At 41.6% G+C, this 27,529-nt stretch overlaps 1 protein-coding gene across 1 annotated transcript; it reads right to left on the minus strand.

Annotated features, from left to right (window-relative positions):
* Positions 1–216: 216 nt before the first annotated feature.
* Positions 217–24,936, minus strand: LOC104617629 (neuron navigator 2-like; the record flags this gene model as incomplete). The annotated part of the gene is made up of 8 exons (XM_010282991.1): positions 217–268; positions 1,295–1,417; positions 15,147–15,536; positions 17,503–17,611; positions 18,440–18,504; positions 18,813–18,846; positions 21,020–21,132; positions 23,940–24,936. Coding segments are annotated over 8 exons (1,883 nt in total), but the record flags the coding sequence as incomplete, so codon positions are not given.
* Positions 24,937–27,529: the final 2,593 nt, after the last annotated feature.

Below are 27,529 nucleotides of genomic sequence, written 5' to 3' on the forward strand. Positions count from 1 at the left end.
AGAAAATATTGGATGGGGGAAGGAATCGATGACAAGGAATGTATCACTAGCTCTCCAGAAGGCTGACTGTTACTTAAACAATAATATAATTTATATTACACCAATACTGTACTGTAAACAGATAGCTTCTGTACTGTGCCAATGTTCAGAAGCCACAGCAACAGATGAGGGTGACACTTGATTAGCCTTCAGCTGCACCACCAGGTAGCAATGCCTTCACCCACGGTCAACCAGGCGCGAGCGCTGCTGGCTGAGTATGGGTTTCAAGCTGCAAATTTCAGAAACAGATATGAGCTCCTGAAAAATCCAGGCTTATTTTACAACTGGCAAGCGTATGTTAACTTAGTAATTGAAACTGAGCTGAGAGGCTCTAAATGAGTTTTTAGTTCTTTTGTTGAGATTTACCATCCTGCTCTTTACCAACATCAAGAGAACACCAAGGCAAATTTAGTATGGCTGTCTCTGAAACCAAGGCTAGATTCTCCATCACTTGTATTTCTTTAGCAATCCGTGCATCACTATCACAAAAGTATCAGTCATACCAAACTCAGTCAACTGCATTACATCCCAGGAAAGACTTACTGATAACAAAACAAAAAGAGAAAAAACTTTTAGTTCAGAAATCGGTTCAAACCCGTAACTCAAAATCCATGCTTCATACTTAGGGGCCCCTCATAGAAGAAAAGGGATACGGTTCGCTCACTACCTCGACAGTAACACTCATCAGGTTTTGCATTTGGAAGGGAAAGAAGCAGCTACAGGCTGGCGCTGTAAAAAGCAAAAGTATTTAACCCATTTATCTCAACTCTAACAGAATACAGGTCTCATTACCGTCCATCTCCCTGGCTTCCCTTATGAAGGGAATGCTCCCATAAATTATGGACTTTTAGTCCCCTAATTCTTGATCTTTGGCCTTGACTGTTCACACTTCCAATTATGGACTTGGAAGAATCAGTGGAAATGAGAGGAGAATAAGGTCTTTTTAATTTCAAACACTATTAAAATGGAAGCTTTACATTTTCTAGAGTTGCATCCTGTGCACAAAAGCCCAGCTGAGATTTCAGCATAGTAAGCAGAAGACACAGAAGTCAGCATTTATCCTGACACCTCTGTGAACGTATAACCTCATATACTCTGGTATCAGTATCAATCATGTATCAATCAATCAGTATCAATCCCTGTATTCAGTATCTGAATTCACAAAGCCATTTAATCTTCGAGATCCAATGTGCATTAGTCACAGCTTGAACCAAATGTGCCATTATATTCGAGCATTTGCTGGACGAGACCTTACCTGTCAGCATCCCCCAGTCCCAGCGAAGTATTACGCTGCATCGTCTCCCGCACAGCAGCCATGCCATCAGGCAGCCGGTTTAGCCTTCGTGTATAGAGGCCCAGACCACCGTCGGTCATATACCTTTCATAGAGCAAACCAAAACGTCATGATTAGTAAAACAAGAAAACTTTTAGATATTGTTGTAGCTCCTATCTTCTGCATGTTCTTAATGTATATCGCAATTCCCCCACTTCTAAGTTAAGAATGTGACTTGGAATATGAAGCAAGGAAAATTTTATTCTTGGTTAGATCAGAGGTATTTTTTGCCTCTCATTTTTCTCCATTACATCTTGCACTCTCTCTCATCAATAAAAACTGAATTTGAACATAACTGTGACAAAGGAAGAATACTTAACTTTCATTAAAGATGCCTAGATGTAAGCCATTTAGTACTTGGGAATGCTATCATCAGTTATCCCTTCCTGTCCAAAAAAATGTACGGTTAATACCATCCTGAACTATTTTGTGTGGGCTAAATCGACACGATGGAAATCTCAACCCTTTTACAAGTTAACTGCAAAAATCACAGGGAATTCATCCTAGATTTTGTCAGTGGTCCTCGAAAAATGAGTATCCCCAAGGTCTGTTGTGAGAAATCAAAGTTGCAGCATGAATGAGAAGTTTTTATCAACCTTGTTTTGGCTCCTACATTGTACCCTGTCTGCAACTGTGACCCAGAGGCATCTGCATTTAAAGTTACTATTCTTAGGCATTAAGAAGTGCCAGGTGTATATATGATACTTCACAAATTGCTAAGACAGCACATTTCTTACTTTCTAGTTTAGACACATGAAAAACGAATCTTAAAGTGAACAGAGATGACAGACACTTGGTGGACGAGGAGATATTGTTGATCACCAGCTCCAGACAATAACGCAGTCCGTGCCATCCAGCATCTTTGCTGAAGTCCGTACCAATGCAGGCAGCAGCAGCCATCGCGTCATGTAACTTCAGGATGTGGCAGTAACCGACAAAACAATGTTTTAAAAACTATACCGACTATCTACCACTCTGGTTCAGTTTATGAATAAAATATTTTAGTATATTCATACTGAAATTAAGATTTTACTCCAGCCTTCTCTTCTCTAGTCGCTTCTTAGTGAGCTGCTCTACATCAGTACCTCAATAATGTTTTAAAATATTTTGTGACTTTTCATGATAGTAATAGGCAAACAAGTTCAAAGTATCAGAAGAGGAGGACTCTCCTCTTGGTTTAGCTTCCTTTCTAGCAGTATTTCTGACTACAGATATACACAAGCTACCTTTAAACCAGAACGGCAAGCCGCATTCGCCTCTCCAGACGCTGGCAGGGCGTGAGCTCTGTGCTACCACCACCCGTTCGTCAGCCCAGGCACATCTCCAGGAGCAGCACCAACAGTCGTCTAAACACACCCCAAAATTTTCACACGCCCGAGACTGAAACAGCGCTAACAGCTCTAGGCACAGGGCCGCCGTCTCCGGCACACCGCTGGGCACGAAAGACACCTCACCAAGCCAGGGGCTGACGGGATCGTATCTTCTTAATCCTTCCGGCGCTCTTAGTGGAATCGACAGCAGCCCACAGCGCGACGTCCAGAGACACGGGACAGCCTCCTCTTGCTCTGCAAGGCACAGAGCTTTTCCCTAGCAGCGAGACACCCTCAGCCACGGCAAGAAGGACAGATGCTCCTAGCTGCAGCCAGCAATGCCTCTGCCAGTGAGGCGTTACGGCAGCAGACGTACTTCACCCAAGTCAAATTCGATTATGACATTTATAAAAACGGGATGGTGAAGGGTCAATAAGCCTTGCGCAATCTGCTGGTTAGCGTCTCAGTGAGACGTACAAATCTGTACGGGGCCTTCCCTGGGAGTCAACCTCTGGGGAGTCTAACAAAGAGGTTGCTAAGCCACTCAAGTCAGACACAAGAGTATCCTCCGTTCAGCAAGTCTGCAGGGACACCGTTCTCCAAACTCATAAACAGAGACATTAAAAATCAAGAGGAGCAGTTGCACTGTAGTGCGTGTGGAATTCGCCTTAGGTCTTCCATTCTAACTCGTGTTTGACATAGTTTATAAATATTTTATTGTGGAAGAATATTTTCTTCCTTAAGCTACTAAAATAAAAAAGGAAAGAAAAGTAGACCTTAAGGTCTACCTTAAGTAGACCTTAAGACCATATTGTTATACAAACACGCAAACAGCATTCTGCAAAAGCATCTAATGTACGTACTCTAGTTGGTTTATTGCAGATACCTGTCTGCACACGAAACATGTTTCTGTATGAACACCCAGCATACGCGTACTGGAAAATGCAGCTTTTGGCTTTGCTGTCAGATTTCTGGCATGTAACTAGTCCTTTGATAAAAAAGATCAGCTACAGTTGAAATAGACCGTTCTCCATATTCACCGTGAAATGAAACGTATTACGTGCAAGAGTTAACCATGCTGAAATCAATGGAAAGCCTCTATGCAGAGAATAATTCTGGAATTGCATCAAACTGAAAACTAACGGTTGGATTTTCATTGGCTTTAAGTACTCATAAATCTTACATAAGTCAATGGAAGCCTCTGGCATCTTTGACAACTAGATTGTGAGTTTTTCTAACCAAGACCCCGTAAAAAAGCAGACATAGACGGCGACTTTTACCCACTATACCAACAGGCCAAGTTTCTTACATGCCAGAACAACACAAGATAGATTGTTGTATTTTGAAACAGGTTTGTGTAATCACAGAGTGAAAGCTTTATATCTTATTTTTATTATATGCAACGTGCAGGAATGTTTAATTCTAGAAAGGTGCCAAAAGCAACGATGCCCAAAGTCTTGCATGCAACAGTGAGGTGAAAGAAGAAGGAGAGGTACTAGCTTCTAAATTCTGTGGAGAAAAATGCATTTACAACAGATACTCTTGAAAATAAATTAAAAAAAAAAAATTCTCTCCTATCCATTGGTTAGTCCAGAGGAGACGAAAAGTTACTGGTGCCACAAACCTCCAGATGTTGATTTCTTTTCCTTCCCCTCCATCCCTTCAAACTTAAAAGTCTCTTGGCTCTCAGAAGCTATCTTTGCCTTTATGAATACAACATTAATATTGCTGCAGATATTTGCTGTATGCAAAGGAGAATATCATGAAGGTACATTTTTCTAAAGACAATCCTGTAAGGTTTTAGTCACGAGGAATAAAACCAGGAAATATTATCCTGCATCCGTATAATTCTAACAGTATTCAAAGCTTTATGAATTTATTGCCCTATCATACAGCTACAGGATATGGAACGTCTCTCCTATACAATAACCTACTGCAGTCCAAACAATGGCATTAGGCCAGTTATCGATTAGGTGTGACTTCTTTGACTTTTCCTATTAAAAACCATGACAAATACGTACTAGCTGCCTTGCCAGATTCATGAGTCGTTACCAACTCTGCAAGCACATTCAGTGCAAAAACAAGCATTTCAAAGTATTTTTCTACCTGCCCCCGAAAAAGAAAAAGTTTAAATATATGACCTGGGAAAAAGCATAGTATCCAAACTCTGTGACTTTTATACAGATGGGTAAATTCTACATGTTCAAAAAATGTAATAGCTCGGATGCTTTAGGGATGCTACCAACAGCCAGTGGGGAATGACTGCCTTTAATGAAGTTGAATATAATACTACTTAATGACTGGGCAGTGAGACAGTGAGGATGTCGGTTAAAAGGAGCTTCTAATCTTTTGATGAATTAATGCTTAATAATCATCTCCATAGTTTCACTCTTCACCAGCAAGGAAACAAAATTAATCAAACTTCTTTGAATATGAAAAGAGTCAGGTTAAACAAGAGCAGTATTATGCACTTCTAACACACAACTGGAACTTACAGCCCACTTTCTAGGTGGCACTTTTTTTTCTGCAAGAAAGTGGCTCCCTGCCCTGTATTACAGGCATGAAGTAATTTGCTTTGGAGTTCCCTGGACAACCTGGGCCTTTAAACTTCCCTTTTCTTTAAGCCAAATACATCCTTTCTGTGCCTCTGAAATTTTGAATGTCCTAATAAGTCCTTCCAAGGGCAATATTTTTAGGGTATTTCTGATGCTGACGTGATTTATCTCCCTTTCCTGAAAGGCACGCTGAGGAAACGGGAATAGGTTATGCCAGGGATCAGTAAAATCCAACCATCTGAGTCACTTGACTTCTGTCTGCACTCCCCACTTACCCATGTGTACAGCCAGCCAACAGCACACCTACTTTTATGGTCTGACAACTCTACCGCTTCGTATATTCATTTCACTCCTTAATGTATGAATATGAATTTTCCAATTTTGAAAATAGATAGCCAAGGGTCAGGCGTTCTCTACTGAAGTATTAGGAAGAGAAGGAGAAGCAGGTAAATCAGCAGCACACAACAGACCAAGCAAGCCTACCTTGACCTGCTCAGCATCGCACAGTTCCGTCATCCCAAACCCACAAGCAGGAGAGGAGCAACGTGCTCCAAAACTGAGCTGACTCTGGCAGCCCAGTTGCTCCTGTCTTCCTCTTGGTGCTTTGGACTCAAGGTTCGTTTGGAAATAGGTGCCCAGGTGCCTCCTGGCAGAAGACTTGCCCAGCAACCCAAGTGCTTGAAACTTGAAGAAACAAAAATCTTGTAGGAATTATATCTTTTGGATTATTCTGTGCATCAACATCCACTTTGATAGGCAAAGGTGTTCTCTTTTAGCCACAGCAATAACACTGTTATCCTTAACGTCTTCCTTTAAATGTTTATTTTCACTAGGCTTATCTGCCTCGTCATTACGGCCAGTTAAATGAGATCAAGAGGCTGAACAAGCTTTGAGTATCAAAGGAGGAGTCTGACTTTGCCAGTCACTAACAACCAATAGCAGAAAATTCTCTACTGCTGTTTCTGAAATACGATAAATGTCATTAAAAACGATCCCATTATCGCAACCAGGAATATGTTCTAAATCTGACTTAAAAAGAAATGCTAGTCTAATGGCAGGATGATGACAACCCCAAATTTCTCAGTTTAATATGAATTTGGTCTGCATTTTCCATTGTGACATTAGAATTAGACCATATGACCTTTCCCTGTGTTTCGCCCCCAAAGCCTTTCCATCCATTACTCTTGCCTGACCACTCTCCATCACAATGCCCACCACATCAGCACAGTACTTGATCTCTCTAACCACAGGTTGAGCATACACCCTGCCTACAAGCCTGCGGCTGGCTTAAATTCCATTCATTGATCCATGTGAATTTCAAAGGCATTCAAGAACAGGATTAGGTCCTAAGCCTTCTGGTCCTAATACATGGGACTGCTAATACAATACTCAAACCCCTAACATTAGTCCAAATATTGCCTTTCAGGTGAGTAGAAGCACAAACCTATTGCTCATTTCTAACTAATTCGTTCAAACTAATGAATGAATTACGAATTGTTTTGAAGGTGCTCAAACCCATACCTGAAGTAAACTCCAAAAAAACAATAAATTACTTGCAGTCAAAAATCCTAATCACTGCTGGGAAGGAGGAGATACCTGTTCCACCAATGGGTAAGACAGGAAAAATGAGATTATGCAAAACTTAGTAACTATATTTTAGTTTCACAGTTTACTTGGAACACCTCTTACCTGTAAATCACTAATAACATGAACAGTAGCAGCTTATTCACACTGTCCAAATGAGTCTAGAAGCAAAACAAGTTCACCCCCATTAACCACTTAATCGTCAGACCTTTTTCAGGGAAAAAAAAAAGAAGATATCTACAGAAAGGAGTGGCTTCTGTGAAATCAAGACTTCTCTTTTTGGAGATGTATTAAGACTGCCTGGCACGTAAGTCATTTGGCAGCCATCAGATAACAATTTTGGGGCACTGCTGCCCAGGGCTAAATTTATTTCTACATGTCTTCTCAGCTGGGTCTCCCTTTCAAGAAGCCTGCGGGCTTGTTACTGTAAAACTTGCGTTTGCTAAGGGAAGGGGTTCCAAGGACAGTACAGCCTGTAAGGGACTTGGGTGGTTGCTGCCACTGTGGGTCAAATCTCGTACATGCCCTGCATCTGTTCCCTCCGGGACGCTGCCTTCTCATCGAGCTTCTGAAGAAACCAGTCTCCCATGGAATCAGAAATCTTAGATAGATTTAGTTTAAGACAACCATCAGTATATAAAAAAAGAGTATTAGACTGAAAGAAAGCATCTCACATCGCTGCATCCATTCCTGTTTCCAACACTCACTCAACCTGTCTGCCAAACGCACTTTAAGCTTAAATGCACCTTCCTCTCAGGGAAGAGACTTGCTCCACCGTCATTTTTAAAAATCTTTAACAAATCTAGTCAGCCCATCGAAGACGATGACATGGATTAGGGACTGGAAAGCACCTATTTAAGGTAACTGGACTTTCAAAAGCTAGAGTTAGTAGAATAAGACTATACTGATATATACTTATATGCATTACACATAAATACTGTATTTACTGTATTTTATGTTCTTCTTGCTTGCCTCAATTTCTCACCCTTTCTTTAGGCTGTTAATGAGAAGAAATGACAAGTTAAAGCTTTACTTATTCCTCTTCCTCTACCTTGCAGTTCAATGGCCCTTCAGAAATGAATGGAGCACTGTATCTTGAAGGAGAATTGGGGCTATGGTAATAAGAAACTTCAAATGCCAATATTAACTATTAACAGCCCCCAAAGCAGGCTTCAAAGAAGCCAGGTGGTTAAAATATGTGCAAGAAGATAGGAAGACCTGAGAAAACTCATGGGAAGAGACTATGACAGATCCTCCCCAGATTTCGCAGTGACTCCTCAATGACTTTGTTTAGGAGATGTGAGGGCTTCATTAGAGCATCAGAACTTCACTGGGATTAGAAGAATATTTCCCCTTGACACCAAATGACCGGCAAAAGCTTAATTATTCTTACGATGCAACTTTAAAGCGTAACTCTATTTATTGCTGTCTCCCACATTCTTCCCCAACCGTATCTTTAATTCTGAGCAGGTTTGTCTCAATCCAGTGAGACCATTGAGTTAATCCTAAATTGTGTGATTTGGAGACCCTGGCTCAGAGCTTTGAGCATTGCCTGTATGCCAGTTAGACCATAGCAGATGTTAAGTCTGGGGTCTATGGCAAAGCCTCTCTAGCCCAAATCTATGTCCAGCATACCCAGATTAAAGGTGAGCAGCACAAAAGGGTAATTAAAAAAATTTCTCCCTTCTCTGTCTGAGGAGATTAAAATCCACATTACTCCTCTCACAGAAGAATTCATCTGACAACTGGACTAACCTAACACCAATGCCAGAGTGAATGGTCTCCAGAAGATGGGAAAGGGCATCAGCCACCCTTACTGGAGCTGGGCGGGTGGGCAGTGAAACCCAAAAGGGTTACTATGCTGGAAGGTTCACCTGTACGAAGGAGAGTAAATCACAGCACAGCCATTACAGCATTTGGAAGGAGGAAGGATAAACCCTGGGGTTCCAATTCACAGATGGTTTCTGAAGTTTACCCAGCCATTTTCTAACATAAAATAAATGACCCATGCTGGGAGAGGTGATCAGAGATGGTAACCCAGCAAAATGAGGTAGATAAGACTGGAAAACACCAAGAGGCTCAGCCTTTCAGGTGTGCAAACGCCACTCTGGACCCCAGAGAAACATGGGTGGGAACTCGTTTCTTAAGAGAGGACAAAAATCACACCCACCAAGCCCAGGCTGCCAGCCTGGAGCAAGCTGAAGATCCACCAGAATCAGGCAGCTGTTCAAGGGGGTTTTGCATATGCCAATTTTGATTTAAACGCCCATTTCAATGAAAAATCACAGACATACGCAATAGAATAGGCAATCCATTTCTCTTTAATTTTGTTAGGGAGAGGAACGATGCGTCACCCAAGGGACCTAAGGAGCGAGCGCGGCTTCTCCACAGGTTCTCCGCAGGGTCAGCAGTGGACGAAGAATTACTCCACAGCGACTTCCAACTCTGCTCATGCCTACTCCTTCCCTGCAGATGATGTGCACGGACTAAGTGTGTATGATTGCATCTCCCTCTGCTGGCTAGCCCCAGAGTGGGACTGTATTTTGTCCTTTTGCTAAAATTACAAAAACCTGTTGGCACTGAAGCAGCAGTTCAAACGCTGCTGAGGTGTTTATTACAGAAACAAGCCCAGAGCGGGACAGTGGCTGTTAAATGGTATTTTGGTAGTCACTGACAATACAACAGTGCCTACAAGTAAGCAAAAAACCACAACACATCACAACTTGTGAGTTCGTTTTACTCACAAACACTACATATGACCTAACGTGGCCCTTTTTAGCAATATACTGAATAAAAAGCTTGATTCCAGCTGATCTGTAAGGTTATAACTTATGGGCCTATAATGTCTTCTTACACTGAATCCTATACTGCAAGACAATTTCTATGACAGCATGTTATCTTAGATAGCATTTGTGATAAAAATGATCAAACACTGTCTTATTGATGAAGCTGACACCAGAACTATTCCTGAACTGAGTGCAATACTTAAGGATATTCAAAATAATACAAAAACATTAATAATATTGAAAATGCTTATGTAATATTCTAGTCATGCCTCCTGTAAAGTCTTCAAGTACACTTCTTGCAGTGAGAATATTATTTTGATTTAAACACTGACACAATTTTTTCTTTTCCTTCTCACAGCATCAGGACATCTATGACTTGAAATCCAAAAGCTACTCCTCAACCAGTTTCAACATAGTTTACTAAGGAGTCAGAAGTCAAGGTTTCCTAATACCTTCTCATAAAAGTCAAAATTTTGAGTTTGCTTGCCTGACCTCCTCATTATTTGTGTTAATTATCTATTTACCATATATAGCTACTATTCTGCAATGTTGAAAAGATCAAAATGTAAGAAGCCAGTCCCAGCAAGACAGAAGGCAGTTCAAATAAACACTCTGCTCAAACGAAGAAGAAAAATAAAATAAACGTCCTAACGATTCTCAGTCATGTTGAAGTGTTATAGCCATATAAGGAATGCAGTTTTACCCATCCACTGTATTTAGATGAAATCTTATCACTGAAATCATACTATTTAAAGTGCAATGTCCAGTAGAATGACTAACCCACTGTAACTCAAACCATACAGAAAAAATACAGTGGTAATCACCGTGGCAAAAATAGGTCTGAAAAGACTACAGCTAGCACTAAATCAATGTACAGGGCGAAGAGGTTCTCATTCAGGTCACGAATTAGCTCAGCCACTCTGTATTTCTAGCTAGCCACGCGTTAGCTGGAGCAGCAACCATTCCTATTGCAGACAGCTTAGGAGGAAATGGCTTCTCTTTACTATCGTTACCAAGAACAAATTCTCATTAGCAGCAAACTGCTTAGTCCTCCTTTTCCTCCTCTAAAACTTTTGCCCAGGCGAAAAGCCGTTAGGCCACACGAGCCCGACGCCTGAAAAAGATGCGTCGCTGTCTGACCAATAAATAGTACAAAATCAATCGACTGAGCCACAAGAAGCCTACAAGTATCAATCAACGTGCAGCGAAATCTGCCCTCCATTTCAGCTCTTCATATCGAACTCTTCTTTGCCTCCTGACAGATGTAACTCCCCAATTTCAGCCTACAACAGAACCCTCTTTCAGTTTTGGTCCATGTTCCTCAAGGGTAGACAGGCCTTCGCACCACAAAGACGGTTTCTCCTTAGGGCACAATGCTCTTCCGTGGGTTTGGCCGACCTGAGCCAGAAGCAGGGGCTAAAGCCCGATTTCCCCAGCCCAGAGTGGCCTGCTCTCCCTTTTAGCATCCTTTCATTCATGTTCCCAATTCACCTGCTTGTAGTGCTTGTAGAAAGATCCCCAGGGAGCGTAAAGGCTTGAATAAACAAGAAGGAACCATAATCCCATGAGCATCGTGCACACAAACACATGAAGAGGTTGTGGAAATAGAGATGTGGAACGGGAACACGTCGGCTCCAAAGCATCAAATAAATGGGGAGGTTAATAAAACAGTCAAGTTTCTCCACTCCCCCCCCAACAACAGCCGCTGCAAGGAGAATTTTAGCACAGGGCCCCTGAACATCGTGTGCAGGCTGAGCCCTTCTGTCCTCATCTAACAGCTGAGGGAGCTGTTAGGCTGGCTAAGTGAGGTATGAGACAGTCACTAGGTAATGGTTCTTAATGAGGTACGTGCAGCAGAGCGAGCTGGGCATGCCCCAAAGCCCAGCCTGGCACGCAGCAGACCCATGGTCACACGTGGTGCCGCTAGCATCTGCCCTGCCTTGAAGTTCAGGCTCTACGGTGGCTAACTGTCAAATCATCAAATCTACTTTTTGTTGGGACATAGCTGGAACAGGCATGGGTTTTTTGCAAAAAAAATTGTTTTGACGAGCTGCGTTGGACACAAAGCCATTTCCTGAGAAAATTTGTGACCAGCACCGATCGGTGTATCCACGCTGTCAATTCTGCACAGAAAGCCGCACACTAGGGTAATGAAAACAGGGGCAGAGAATTAATTAAATGAAAAGAAACTAATTTAAAAGGCCTTTTTGACCAACATCTCTGTTGTTCCATTCCAAGGACAGAAAAAAAGGAAATTAGCTGTATATGTCATTAGACAAAACTGGGAAAAGGAGGACAATAAGAGGTAGGAACGCGGATGTTAGCTGCTAGAGGGAGACTGAAATGGACAAAACCTTCTTAACAAACCCAAAAAAGCCACGAGAGTTAATGTCCCCACCGGGAACAATCTTTGGAATGGATAGGTAAGATAACTCTGGGCTTTGAGGTGCCACTTTCTGATGAGGCTCTGAAGTCCCGAGCTCACCCACCTTACCGCTGAAGGCGCTTTGTTATTCGGTCGGTGTTTTAGCTCCCACAGTAAGACCACTTGTTACCTTTGAACCACCCCCTGGAGACTTCCTCAGTTTAAGAGGTATTTTCTGCCTGTTTGGAGAAGATACTCTTTCTAACCCTGTGAAAGCAATCCTGGTGTCTGCCAGAGCTCTGCTTGAGCAGAGTTATTAAAGGAGGCCAAACGAAACTTCCCATGACCCAGTACATTTCAGAGAAAGCATCAGGATCACAGAGCTAAAATAGTTTATCTTGGCTATTGGATTTATTTTGGCTGTAACAAATATTTTGGCTTCCTTCCCTATAAGTTTGCCAATGAAAACACAGATCCAAGGTTTTCAGACTGCAGGACTGTAGCAATTCTGAAAAATGACAAAGTGAAACACATGCCAGCTAATAAAGAGCTATTCATACTATAAATGCCCTCTTGTGCTGACTGTAACTCAGCTTCTGGAAATATTGTGCCTGTTCACCCTAACACTGATCTCAGAGATTTGTTCTGCAGCAAGTCACACGGATGCTTTCTTTATAAGCAACCTCTCCGATTTCTAAGCGGAGTATTAATTCTCTCCCACGAAGACTTGATGCTATCCTGTTCTTTTATTATTGGGAAAAAACCAACACTGGGGAAGATAACTCATGAAACAGGCTACCAGAACGCCTGTTCATACTGAAGATGGCAGTCCAGCATTATTCGGTGTCAGTGAGATTCACCAGAGGTAACACCCTCATTTTTTCATCTCTCTCCATTGATAATGGGATTATATCCAATGCTGTTACTGCAATTCAATACTGCAATACTCCCTTCTTGAAGAATCTGCACACACAATTACTCTCCACAGACTATGCAACCCCAACATTGTGGGGCTGCTTTCGGGAAAGTTCCCTTCGAATGCCCACCAGTGCAGCAACGAGAGGACCTCCAAACCACCCAACCTCCAAACCCTGTCCACAACCTGGAAATGGAGCTGCATCCTTCCGATGATGGATTGACCTACAACACAGATTCTGCCCTTGGAACTTAGTCAATGACTACAACAGTGCTATATAAATCGATGAACCAACTCACATTATTTAGCGAAATAGGGTTTTGTAGCTAAAGGCAAAAAATGTCGAAAAGAAAAAGACATTTGTACACATGACTTTTCTTGTCCTAAGAACTTTAAATTGAGATCTCATTTATCAATCTGTGGCTGGTTATATGAATAAAAACTGGAAGTTATCTTCCTCTTTTAAAAACTAGTGGGAAATAAGAGTCAGATACTTAGCTAAAGATGTTCTAACGCTCAAGGCTAGGACAGAGCTGTCATGGGGTATATGACCCTTCTGCTAAACGGTACCTTCACCATTCTTGGTATTATTCTTGGTCTTGGTATATAACTCACTGCTTTGGTGACAGAGGTACCAACTGACAAAAACATCTTGTTCCACTATTAGCCCCTCAGAACTCAAATCTAAAGACCACTCTTGTATTTTCAGACTATGGAGACTTCCATTTTTTAACCCTATGGGATTACCGGAGAGGCACAGAAAACGAAATTGTATACACGGATGAGTGAAGCCACAAATTTCTCTGGAAATATAATTCATAAACTCAACAGCTTTCTTATTCTTTCCTTTTCCTCAACCTGCAATCTGAACTATATAAACTATGTGAAGATCTGCAAAGACTGGGGCTCCTCTAGGATACGAGCGGCAGAAGCCTGAACTGACACAATTCTGCCAGGGACATTTCTCAGCTCATACTCTAGGCGTTTTATAGAAACCATGGCGCTACTCAGAATTTATTTTCCTCACTTCTAGCCCAAAATTACAGCCACGAGTTTGAATGAAAGTCATAGTCCAGAGGAAAAGCAATAACTTTTACTGCAGTAAAATTTTACTACCTTGCAAAACTCAGGTATAAGCTGATTTTTTCGAGGAAAACACAAGGCGCTTTAGTGATACGATGCGTTATTAATGCAGCAACAGCTATGAGGGCTTTATCTAAAACAGAATTTTACACTGGCTTTTGCATCAGCTTCTTTACTATATGCTTCCCTAGCGAAGAATTAAAAAAACACAGCGTTTGACTTTTCAAAAAGGACAGTGTGAAAACATCCAATTATTCACAACGGACAGAATTAATGGAGGCTTCCAGATTGCGTAACTTAACTGGTTAAGTTAGTGACAAAGCAGCGGCTGGATTCCAGCTTTCTGCTTCAGTAAGAGACATTAAATCTTCCAAATAAGCCAATGCTACAAGAAATGTCACTTACTAAAAAATTACAGAAAAGCAAAGGTTGTAAGATGGCCAGACAGGGAAAAGGCTGCCACAAAAACTAATATTCCATTCACATCTCAAAGACCAGTTTTAACATCAATCTAATGCTGATGTACTTGAGCTAAGAAAAGAAATGACTGTACTAGGAAGTACTAGAAGGAATTGAAAATGGACATATGGAATTGAATACTGCCTTTGGAGCAAGAAACAAATGCTTTTTCCAGTCAAGGGAGAAGTAAAATGTTGATGTAAAATCTTGGTAACCATTGTCTATCAGTTCATACTTCTGCACACTAACTTGTTCTTTAGACTTTATTTTGCGTGTACAACTGTTTTACCCTACACAGAGGTGTAAACTCATTTACTTCCAGTGAACTGTCCCCTAAAAGTTCCGTCAGCAAAAGGGTTCAGTAGAAGTACAGAAAATGCCTCACTCTCTCCATCTCGTGGGCGTAAATGAACGTTGCAGCATGTGTTTGACGACCACAATGAACTCTGATTCAGAAAAATATTTAATCATGTGCATGAGTATATTCATATATAGCAATTTTTTTTTAACATGCACTTAGACTTAGATCATGTGCTTAAATCCCCCCGACTAAATTAACTGTGATAATGAGCTGTCCCTCCAAACGCTTGTTAAAACCAGTAGAATATCTTTGTTGCTGGTTTTTTTCTTTCTCCAAATACTCATACAGCGTCATTTAACACAATGCAAGAGTCACATAAAGTATAGTATTTAAGAAGAAAAGTAAAGGCACTTACCCACTTGTGATGTCATCAGCTCTAATATTCTTGCCCAACACATCGCCATCGCTCATATACCCGGTGGCATCCATGGTGAGGCCTTCCAGATCGATTTCATCACTTCCCTTGTCCGAGATGTCCACGTGGCAGACACTGCTGCCGCGGGATGCCAGTTGCCTCCGCAAAGGTGCCGAATACATGTAACGTCCCGACTCCGTGTTGATGAAGCGGCTGGCGTTCCCTCGCGGAGGATACCCATTTCCCATCGACGGAGCGTCGCCTGCCTGCAGGCGGGGGCTGGACTGCCCCAGTCTCCACGACAAGGGGGTCGGTCGTCCCGTCAAGCTGAGGATGCTGCGGCCGCTTATCTCGGTAGTGACGTTGGTGTCAAACGTAGTTTCCAATGTGCTTAAAAAAAAGAAATGCATTTGACTGAATGTGGCCTGCTATGCTGAGCGCCGTAAGATTTCAGGCGGTTGCATGACCCTACAACTGAATGCTCGCCAAGTTACAGCTTGGAAGTGACAGCATTAGCAGAAGTTACCTGCTGCTACGCCTTGAGAGAGCGAGGTCGGTTCCTCCAACGCTATTCTTAAATAATGATACTCTTGTACCCAGGCCACCAAGTGGTCAACATATACGTGAGAAGACTTAACCAGCAACTTTTTAATGGATTATCCACAGTTTCAAAGCACAACTTTTTCATCTTCAATCGTATATAACTCTATTATACCATGGTATTGCCACTCCAGGCAAGGGAGTAGGACAGTAAGCTGACTAAAGGAAAATCAACTGAAGTATTATGTTTCTGATGTATTTTCTTTTTTTTGGCTGCATTCATGAAAATCCTAATGCTCTGGAGATGTGTCCAGCACCAAGATGGTAGCTATTTCTACACTGAGGAAAGGATTAAATGAAAAATGAGAAAAAAGGAAAAACAAATTTATTTTTCAAAATATATGTTATATATTCATTAATTGAAGATGTTTTTCAAAATATTGATAATATTTATACAGAGCTCTGGTTGCAAAAACATTTTAGATCACAGCCTGTAAATACAGTTTTTGACAAGTATCAGCTATGTGAAAACTTCCATTCTCCGCATCTGAGTGTGTGAATACGTTGCATCCCTTCCAACAGTAACGTTAGTTTGATCTAGGGAACGCTGCGGCCACTTACCTCAGTAGCGACATTGGTGCCAAAAGCAGTTTCCAATGTGCTTAAAAAAATAAAGGCATTTGATTAAACGGAGACCCCTATGTGGAACCTTAAAAATGGGACTGCTACATGATGAGATTTCAGGTGATGTGCATAGATTGCAAGACTACATCCTGCAACGCTCGCAGCTTAGCTGCAGCTAATTTATTTGCCGCTAGTCCATAGTTGCAACTTCTTTTACCCAAATGAATTGCTCGCTTCCTTCCTGATCAACTAACACAGTGCTGCTTTGTTGTTGTTGTTGTTGTTGTAGATATTTGTTAAAATAAGCAGCACCGTAGTATTCACAATAGAATGTTACGTATACACTGCAAAAACCTATGTATACTCTGGTTATAGTAATTAAATCGTAGTGAGGGGTTGCATTAATTGAAATTTGAAAAGAAAAATAGCATTGGGAGTTCATCTTTGCAAGCTCTGCCTCAGTTTTAGACACAAAGCTAAAACACAAAGTGTTCCCTCAATGAACTAATTTAGGGCTGGAGTCCATAAGGCACTGAGCTCTAAGTAGGACCCCGACCTCATTAGGGGCCAAACAGCTCCTTCTCCCAAGCCTCCTGTTCAACACTGAAAAGATCTGAGTCACAGAATGTTTAAATGTAATAACAGTCTTTGTTTACTTAGAGCATATTTTAAGTATTGCCAAAGATTTCCAAATGCTGCTTTACAAAGAAAAAGAAGTTATATACATGGATGACTAATAGTATTAGAAAAATTTGTTTGTCCAAAGATTGGTCAGGAATTCAAGTTATGCACTTGATAAAGTGGGTCAAGCACAGTTCACCTGCTTATTTAAACAAAATATTACACATCGGGGGAGAGGGGTTTAACGCGCTGAAGTTGTTCAAGTGTAAGATAAAGAAACATTTTAAACCGTAACCTGTATTCAAACATCACCTAACACTTTTAACAAGCACTGATTATTCTCCACCTTTGATTCTATATACAACCTGCCACCACCAATTACTCATCACAAAACTCAATAAAGCCTGAACATAGTTCAGAATCTGTCCTTTAAAGACAAAAAGTACAAGATTGGTATCTTCCACTGCCAGCGTTAATAATTTTTTCAAGGATGCAAGCCATCCGGATCAGAGAAATGTAAAGCAAGAGCGCAATGACACCCATTTTCTGATAAAACAAGTCATGCCATTACCTGTGAGTGACCTGGGTTCCCCGTAAACTGGACATCGTTTCCTCTAAGTTCTGTCGAAGATCGGCAATATTTTTTACCGTTCGTAACCGCCGAGTTTCTGGATCCTCTCCTACAGGAAAAATAAACCATTAGAAAGGATAAGGCAGGAAACCGCACAGAACTGAGTCGTTATCTCTGCCTGAATCTGTCTTGAATGCACTTTTTCTGATTTTCTGTTACTTAACATTCGAAACTGATTACCATGGAGATACCGTTCCCCTACGGAAGGCACCTGCCATTGCTGCAGCCAGACTGAGAATGGGCTCGGTACTGTTAGCTTGATTTCACAGGCTGCCTTGCTGCTAGATGTTTCTGTGTTGTCATTTCCCCATATGACCCAATTTAAATCCCGGTTAACTTTCAACCTCATTAGAAGATACACTCCATCAATACCACCCTTTCCATCTCATATATTGACACAATTAACAACAACCCGACACAGCCCATTTCTCCAATGATGTATTTTCACTAAACCTTCTTTTTCCCATTTTAAGTAATCTCATTCTGCAACAGCAGCTTTCCAGTAAACTGAATTGTGTTGACTGGGTACTCCATGCTGAGCAATGTTTTAGGTAAAATAGCAAACATTTTTGCTCGTCCGCAGCACAGTACAATTATCATTCCTCAAATGTGCTTTATGACACAAGGCTGGGAGGTGACTTTTAGTTTCCCCGGCATTTAGAAACCCTGTTCTTTAAATACTCTGTTCTAAAACCCATTTATGTCCTGGTTTTTAACTCTAAAAGTAGAGTTTATATACATTAAAAAAAATTTCCTAGCATATTTTTATAAAATTAATAATTTAATTAGTGCCTCAGCATAATTCATTTACTTGCTCTCAGCTGTCAAATAAGAAATGCTTTGGTTGCTAACTCAGATGAGCTTTATATAGCTAAACCTTCTAAGAAGGTTGAAGAGAAGTGAATTTCTAGTAGTGCCAACATGTTCTTCGTAAGCGGAACGCTGAAACAGAAAGCGGAACGCTGAAACAGAAAACCTCCAAAAAGCCATCACAAAACTTCTCTTGGGCACAGAAGGACGTTATTTCATTCTAGAGGGTGTACAACTCACGACTAAAGAAAATACTACAGCAAATTTAAAACTTTTCAAATTCCGTATCTGCCATCTCTGCACAAGTGACTCATTCTTAAGCTGCCATGATATCGGTCATTCGTCTTTGCTTTAAACTTCATGTTTCTGAAAGGTTGGTGGCACAGAAAAACCAAGTCACATACTCGTGCCTGCAAAGAGCAGTAGCACAAACTACTCACCGAAGTGCCGGAGCCCCGACTACGGGTGAACTATCTAGGGAGGGGAAGATAGACTTTAGCGTTTATACAATCATCAGCCTTTCTGAGATACACAACAATGGCTCAGGTAGTGCCCACGTTAGCAATTTTTTTTTAATGGGTCTCTGCTTCCTGGGAAATAGTCTCCCTGAGACACAACTCACTTAGGCCAAATGGTCAAGCAATTATCATCTGGCTGGCCTGGAAATAGCCGCCTAACAAGACCGATGCCTTTAGCCAATGAGTCTCTGGGACAGAAAACATTTTCTACACTTATGGATCTACAAATTTTTGCAGTAAAGAACATAAAATATTTATAGACTTTTAGCCTAACAAAGGTCACAGTGCTCTTTTACAGATCATTTCTTTCATAGTTATGAAGGCAAACGGCGGTTAACTTCTTAAGAGAACATACATGAGACAAGCTAAACCAATTTCTATTGAGATCACTCTTACACCTAAACTGACACGGAATTTTTACTTAAACGACATGCAGTTGCTTAAATTATAAGTATACTTAAAAGAAAGATATTGGACAGTGCCACTAGAACTTAATTATTAAATCACTTAGCTCTTCATGAACAGGCTGTATCATTAAACTGTTCAGCTTCCAGTTTTCCCTACCTACGCTCTCTTTTGTTCTATAGGTGCTTGCAAATTAAAAGCATCAATAGCTGCCATGAAGGGAGAGAAGAAATCTGTCCCTTATTTCTTCTGATTTATTCGGGTTGAGGGACCATTTTGTTTCGTGCGCTCCTTTTCCCCCAAGACCCCTTTATGGACTGCTGTCCTCTGTGGGGTTTGGCAGCACACAGCTGGGTTTTGCATCTCCATTGTTTGAGGTTGTCAGTTGTCTTCCGTTTTTGGATCCCAAAACTTACATGTTCTACTTGAATAATAGTTTGTATTTACATAACACCTGTCATCAAAGATTAAAGACCTTTTGTGATCTACAAACACTTCTCGGTTTACAGGCTGAAATACATCTAGGTTAGGCAATATGATGATTAAGAGGTAATACCGAAAAAGTTTAAGCAGCCGGACATTCTGCGTTTCTTACTTTGAACTAGCTCTCATATTCAAGCAGGAACACAAAAATGTTCTCTGGGATTTTATCCTTTGCGCCATTTATATGTCTTTTAAATATTTCATCCACCTATGTATAAATCATACACACAGAAATGCTCATGTATGCACTCCTGCAGCCCCTTTCTTGGCTTTGCCATCAGCATAGGTGCACACAGGTATAAACACAGCATTGACAGAATATGTAATGCAGCATGAAATGAATTCAACTGCGAAAACTTTTAGCCACATGATTTTTCCAAGCAGGACAACCAGTTTCAAAACTCACATTAAACTGGAGGACACCAAGACTAAGTAGATGAAAAACCTGAGATATTCTACTGATGAGATATACTGCAATAGCATGCAATAAGCAAAGTCATAGACATTGCTGTAACTGGAATAGGAGGAGACTTGACTGTAACTTTAAAAGCGCATTTTAGATCTTTATTAGAATATGGTTGCTAAAAATTGCTTTGTTATATTGATAAGCTTAAAAATTATTGCTAATTGTCATATACTTCTTATGGTAGCAGGAATTCTAGATAAACGTATGAAGTACTTTTGAATTTGGAACGCTAGTATTCTAATAACAAACAGTTTCAGCTTCTGCATGCTGGACACAGCAAGCTGAAGTTGGATTTTGGTCTCTTATTGCTGCAAAGAGCACTTCTCAAATTGATCAGATTCATGTGAGTGAATACTGAGATTCCTCCAAACCTATAAACAAACCAAAAGATCAAGGAAATTAAGTTAATCCCTTCTCTAAACTCTGAAGTAAAGTTTTAAAAAGTAAAAAATAAATAACAAATGTTTGGGAATACTCAGCATCCTTATAATAGCTTAATCCTAGAAAAACATAAAGTACTCTGAATTCCTAATGATTTCAAGAAATTCAGGGGGCACAGGATTGTGTAGAACTTGAGCATCTAGTATTCAGATTATTGACACCAGGTTTCCATTGCTGAAGAGCTGAAAGAAATATCTTAACTAGCAAGAAATAAAGCATTAGGAATAAAATAAAATTAAATCCCCCCTAAAGAGGGAGCTCCTGATTTGCAAGTTGCTTTAGCCCGTTGTTATTTTACCAGACCACAGTCAGTAAGTCGTATCGCAAGACGTACCCGAGAGGTCTTCGAGAGCAGGCTGTCCAGTTTTGACATAAAGAGCGGAATCCATGCTGACCCCTCCTGTGCTGGCCTCGGCTGTTACATTCCCTTCGTTGTCTGTCTGCGACCTGCAAGGCAAACCAAAAGAGAGATGTGCAGTCACTCTCCATCAGAAGTGTCTCGAGTATAACAAGTAGACAACTGCACCCGCCATCAGCCGCTCTGTCCCTCTCTCCAGAAGAGATGAGCAGACTGATTTTACATAATTCATTAGTCCCATGTTGACCTATGTCCTAGAAATGGAAACAAGCACTCAGCTGTAAAAAATAAAAAATTCATAGTCAAAGACTGGCTTCACAGCTCTTCAGTCAGGGTCTTAAGACTCTTGGATTTCCAGCTAAATTTTAAGGATCAGTATCATGAGTTGTGGCTAATCCGATCCTCTCCGATAAAGTCTGTATTGCATAAATATAAAGCAGGTAGGGTCCGACGGCATGTTACACCTGCCCATTTCCCTTCAATAACGAGCAATGTCGCTCATTTGTATTGTAAAATAAATGACTGGGTAAAACCAACTTCAAACTCCAATTCATTGTCTGACATCGTGGGTGTCAGGTAATGAAAGGTGACGTCCTAAGAATCCGTTGTCAGATTTGAATAATGTATTTTGACTCATTTCATTTTCCTAGTGGCGCTGTGTTTTGCTCGTAGAGCCACATCAACCAGCGGCTGGAAGCTCTCCCGTCCAAAGGGTAAGTGCTGTACAAAAGTGAAGACACGGCAGGGAATACTATTGCAATATTCTTAATTTCAGTTGACCCTTTATGAAACATAGAACAAATTCTCGTGTCTTTTACTTTAAAAAAAACAAATGAGACCAAAAACATCCAAACAAAAAGTCAGTCTATAGGCAGCTGAAAGGTTTAATTAAAGTAACCTTAACTGACAGCAGAAAAAACCTGAGACTACTACTGCCATGCATTAACAAATGCATTTTGCAGATTCAAAGAAGTGTCTGGATAGCAAATTTATAATATTGCTCTATGTTTGCCTTGCAAATCGACACGATTTGACTTTTCTCTTTCCTTTTAAAGCCAGCAAGATTATACAGTTCGGTCTTTTTTCCTCCAATGCTGAAAAGACACGACTATTTTTTCAATTTCTCCGCATTTTATCCCGCTGCCAATAGGCAGTTTCATTACTTTTTTTGTAAAAAGTGAAATAAATACTGCCTAGAATTTAGCAGTGTGTTTGGATTATAGAAAATGTACGGATTTTACATTACCTTTACACATTAGATGATGATACCTATGTTCAAACTAAAATGAACATCAAGTAGAGTGCTTTTTACTTTATCTTTTGATAGGACATCGCAGTGACAAACTTAACAACCCAAAGCATCATGAACACATTTTTGCAGGTTATGAAGGAGAAACAATAAATCAGTTTCTTTGCTATCACAATTTTCTACTAAATTATGAACTAAAATAGTACAAACTGCACCGGCAATTTTGAACTCCAAACAAATCTCAAAATAGTAGATCCCACCTTCAGCCAAAGATGCAACAATAATGTTGATGTACGTAGATGAACGGAAGAGTAAGGGAAATTGGGAACATGTATTGTATAATACAAGTTTTAGTCAGATTGATTTTTCCCAACTGGTTAATTTTCACATGACTACATCTCAGAGGGAAACCTGGCATTTTATTCCATACACACAGGGAGAACACTCAAGGAGCCAGAAGAATCAAAGGTTGCTCTTCCCATTTTGCATCCCTCTCCTTCAGGTTACTTCCATTTACATTCACGTTTATTTTAAAAACGTGGCATTTCTTACGCTACATCTGCCAAGATATCAAAGTCAAAAAATGCATATAGTGGAACTGAAAAATGATGGGAAAGGGAGACAAAGATGACCCAAGGGTATAAACAGCATCTCTACAAGTAAAAAATGAAACAGGCTAGGACACCTGAGCCTAGACAAGACACATCTTAAGTGAGGGAAGGCTATGACAGAGGTCTCTGAAATCATGAGCAGCAAGAAGGTGATGAAGACAGAACAATCACTTGCATTCTCTTCCTGTGAAAGAATTAAGCAGTGTCAGAGGAAACTCTGACAGCCAGAGATGGCTGTCAAAACCAAAAATCCCACCATCTGACTCAGGAATTTATTGCATCATGGTCAGGCTGGGGAGCATGTCCGTAGGAAGCTTTCTTATTGACTGCCCTCTTACTACTCTTCCCTATGTATCCTCTACTGCCACTGTCAAAGAGAGGGTGCTGGACTAGATGGAGGTTAGTTGTGACCCCATATGGCTGCTCTTATGCTCATCTAATTCAGGGTTAACGCACAGAATAGCAGACTTCGTGCCTGGCCTTACCTATGCTAAGAGATTTTTTATTTTATTTTTTAAGATTTCCCATTACTGCTTATAGTGAGGCAGCTCCACCTCTATTAGCCACATCGAAGAGAACGAATGTATCTACGTCATAAATTGGCACTGATACAACTTCTAAAGCTATGATGCGTAAAACAAACCTAATCCACACGGTACGAGAAAAAGGCAAGAGCAGTACCTGGCCAAGAAGGTGTTAGCGTTCTCATCTTAACTGTTAGCAGGGTCAGATACTACAATTATTCACCCTCCTATCTATCACAGCTTTTTCTACATCCTGGTCTGGTGGCTTTCACCAACAATTTCTGTGTAAATGTATAAATTACCTACTCTCTTAAAGCAAGAAACATATACACGATCTGGCACTCAACTTGCTGCCTCACCCCCCCGAGTGTCCGAAATGAACCTTCCTAGAGAAGCGTCACGTTCAAGAGAGCCCGCTGGAGAAGTTCACCATACCTGTACAGGAAGGGAGCCACCGTGGCGGTGTTCGGGTGGCTGTATTGCTGTTGGGGATGAGGTAGCTGAACACTCACAGTGTTGCTCCCTGTGGTGTGCGTCGTCGCGGCGGGGGCGAGTTGAGGCCTCCTATGCCTTTTCCTTCTGAAGAGGCTAGGCTGGACGAGGAGCTGGAATGCCTGCTGTCCAGCTGAGACTTCTGATGAGAAGGTCCCGAGCTGGCCTTCCCGCTGCGGCCTCTCTCGCCTTCCTTTGCAGGAACGGGGGCACTTGAGGATTTCCCTGTGGTGTTTTTCATTCCTGGTTTTGGTATTCCACTGTGCGAAGGGGCAGAGGCCTCCTTCTTGGCACTATTCAGCTTTCCTCCTTTAGGGATAAAGCTTGCGATCTTGGAGGACTTTTTTGGCATCTCTGTTGTTGCTAGTGCTGTCTGATCTTCTTTTGGTTCCTCTTTCAAGTCCAGCTTTTCAGTGATAGATGTTCTCTTTGCAATGTCTTTACTTTTATCCTTTTCTTTCTCTTTCTGTTTCTCTTTGTCCTTCTCATTACCCTTTGGAGAACTTTTCTTATTAGTTAGCGCCCGGCTAAAAGTCCTTTGTGCAATTCCCTTGAGTGCAATTTTGGGACTACTGGACATCGATCCTGGATTGTTCACATTCTGATTCGTGGCATCAATTTCTTCACTCTCCTCAAAGCTGAGAAGCGTCTCCAGCTTTTCACAGCTGTTGTCCCGAGACCCCGGACCCTCGAGCGTTGTCCCTCCTGCTTTGGAGCCTCCTTTGCTATTGAAGAGTTTTAATTTTTCAAGCATGGATTTTTGACCGTTGGGAGTTGTTTTGGCGATTTCCGAGGGTGGCTTTGGAGGCTCCGATACGGGCTGCTTTACGGATAACATGGAAGACGTAGCTGTGTGCTTAGCACTAAGGGACTTGCTGCGCCAAGGTTTAATAGCAGAGCTGGGCTGAGGGATGGCTGATGAGTTATTGCAACTAACAGCACTGCTGCAGCTCTGAACCGAGGATGAGACATTTTCATTCATTCCTGTGGGCTGGGAGGCTGTACTGTCTGCAGGCTCTGGAAAAAAAAAAAACACACAACCCAAAAAACCAACACAGTAGTACCTGATATTACAGCTAGTCTGAGATTCTTTCTGTAAGGAAACATTAGGAACTTCACACTAATAACATTAAAAAGATGGACGGATATCAGTATTTACAACATCAGTATCACTTCAAGAAAATGAAAGCCAGATTTCTTTTCCTACCCAGCAGAACAGCAACGAGCTCCTACTATATAATTTACATTTACTTGCTGTTTCAAGAAAAAGGAAAAAAAAAAGAATCTCCTCCATTTCAAACCAAAATGTGTTTTGCAATGTGTTCTCCCTTATTAAGTTCATAATGCTTTTTCATTAGCAAAAGCACAGCACTATTTTCTAACTAAGGGTTCCCCCTGCTTTTGGCAAAATATTTGCTGTCCAAGTTCAATTCTTAGAAAAACCTCAAACATATAAAAAAATGCTGGAGTAAGGAAAAAATTAAAACTTAAGTCCTTTCAGTTATTGGGGGGGAGGCTGAGATCTTCACAGGCAAAAGGTAGAGGAAAACGCCATGTACAAAACATAAAACCAATTGTGTCCCTTTGCAGTGAACCTAAATGAAGTATTATCACGTATCTTAATCCAGCTGTAAGAGAAAGTAGTGGCAGTAGCTGCACAGCCCTTCCCCCTCAGAGAGAGCAAACCTTTTATTTATTTCGTTCCTTTTAACGTTATTTGCTCTTGCTAAGAAATTAGTCCAGAGCTTAGAGAGAGCTTGAAAAATCACACTCACCTACCAGTGGCCACTTCTCCTCTGAAGTTTCTCTTTGCAGAGTTTCCTTTCTGGAGACGTTACTCTCTCAATTATCACAAATATGTTTTCTGTTAAACAGCTCATGTTTCCAATTAACTTTTGTCATCTATGTCTGTTCGCCTGCCCAGCAGCCTGCTGGGGATTAACGGCTCTTACCTATATTTCCCTGCCCTCTGGCAATAAAGTAAACTGTGTATAGAGCTGCATTTTTTTAATTCAAAAATCAACAGCGGTTGAGAGCGTGCATTTTCGGCAGCAGGAGCAGCCTTGTGAATTCAGCCCTGTAAATCACGAGCTGCTGCAACCACACAGGGACTGTTTTACTTCACTTTCAGCTGCTCAGTGAAGATACGGCTCTGTTAACCTCCCTCCTCTGATCCAAACCAGATCTTACTAAAGATTTAAAGCACATACATCTTCCTGACTTAGCACAGAACCAGGTTTCTAGGAGTATTAGGGACTTCTTAATAATAAACTCAGTCATTTCACACGGTTACGGACAGAGTAGGATAGCAGGAATTAATGATACTTAAAAAAAATACTACTGAAGTCAGAAGATTTCCAGGAGTGTCATTGACCAACAACTGTTAAGTTGGCCAGTCTTGCTAGTCCTTTTCCTACGGCAAACTACCCACATGGAGACGGAAGGAAGCAACAGCGGGATTACAGACACAGAAAGGAATCGTACTTCTTTCAAGTCAGTGCCAGTCTCCTGTTTTACTCTAGTACAGATGGAAAATCAAGCCACCAAATGTCCCAAACAGCAATGCCGGCCGGTGCTCTACTTGCCCTGCTCAAGCCTGCTAAATTCAATCCGGTGAGTTAAGGAGAACGGACGCCGTGGAAGCGCAGGAGGGACGGTGACTCCCAGCGCAAGGGGAAGCGGTGACCCACCACCACCCTCTGCTTTCGAAAGCTGTGCACCGTTGCCTTCTCCATCGTGTCTCTTACTGTACGCCGCTGCTTTATCATTATTTTTATCTCCTGAAGTCCTCCTACCCATCAAAATCTATTTCCTGCTGCAACACTGCACCGTCCTCCTTTTATAAGCTCGGAACAAGCGAGCCTTTGTCTCAGCCTGCCGTCTGTCGATGACGCCCAGCAACGTAACGAAAGCTTCACGAAAATCCCAGTCGTGCATCATTTACAATTAACTTGTTTAGCTTCTTTTAAAAAATAACAGTTGCCCACCTCCGTGTCGGGATAACTCTACAGAAACTGAAGATTCACAACACTTTCACCACTCAGTTCCAATCTAAATTCGTTCTGGCCTCGTCACGCTAAAAAAACAAAGTCTCGACGCAAAGCGTACCCGTGCCCAGAAATCACCAGAGCTGCCCGTGGTTCACGAACACGCCTAGGATGAATTCACACCCGGCCCAGGGATGAACCGAACGTACTGATCAATACGGACAGGGAAGCCTTTACTTTCTCAGAAAGGCTGAGTTGCAAGGAGTAACGGGACAGGGACAACGTACGGGTGACAAACTGAAAATTACTGGCAAGGGGTCCATCTATAAAGCAATGCTCATTTCTTTACATACTGTATGTATGCCTACGTGGCAAGGCCGTGGGAAGCGGGGGAAGAGCTGGTTGCACGCTCAGGTACAACATAGGCAGCGGCACAAACCCCGCTCGGGGCGACACGGCGTCCGTCCTGAGCACGCTGCCCGCCGAAATGACTCGGAGCGAAATCCGCGTTCTTCTCAAAAAGGTTCTTAGCAGCGGTTTGAAAAAAAGACAGGCACCGCGCGTACCGGCGTGAGCAAACCCATGCTGCGTTCACCAGCACTCGGAGCCGACGCGGCGCGCTC

The sequence above is a fragment of the Phaethon lepturus genome, unplaced genomic scaffold (genome assembly GCF_000687285.1).
Source record: "Phaethon lepturus isolate BGI_N335 unplaced genomic scaffold, ASM68728v1 scaffold33942, whole genome shotgun sequence".
In the NCBI taxonomy this organism is placed as follows: domain Eukaryota; kingdom Metazoa; phylum Chordata; class Aves; order Phaethontiformes; family Phaethontidae; genus Phaethon; species Phaethon lepturus.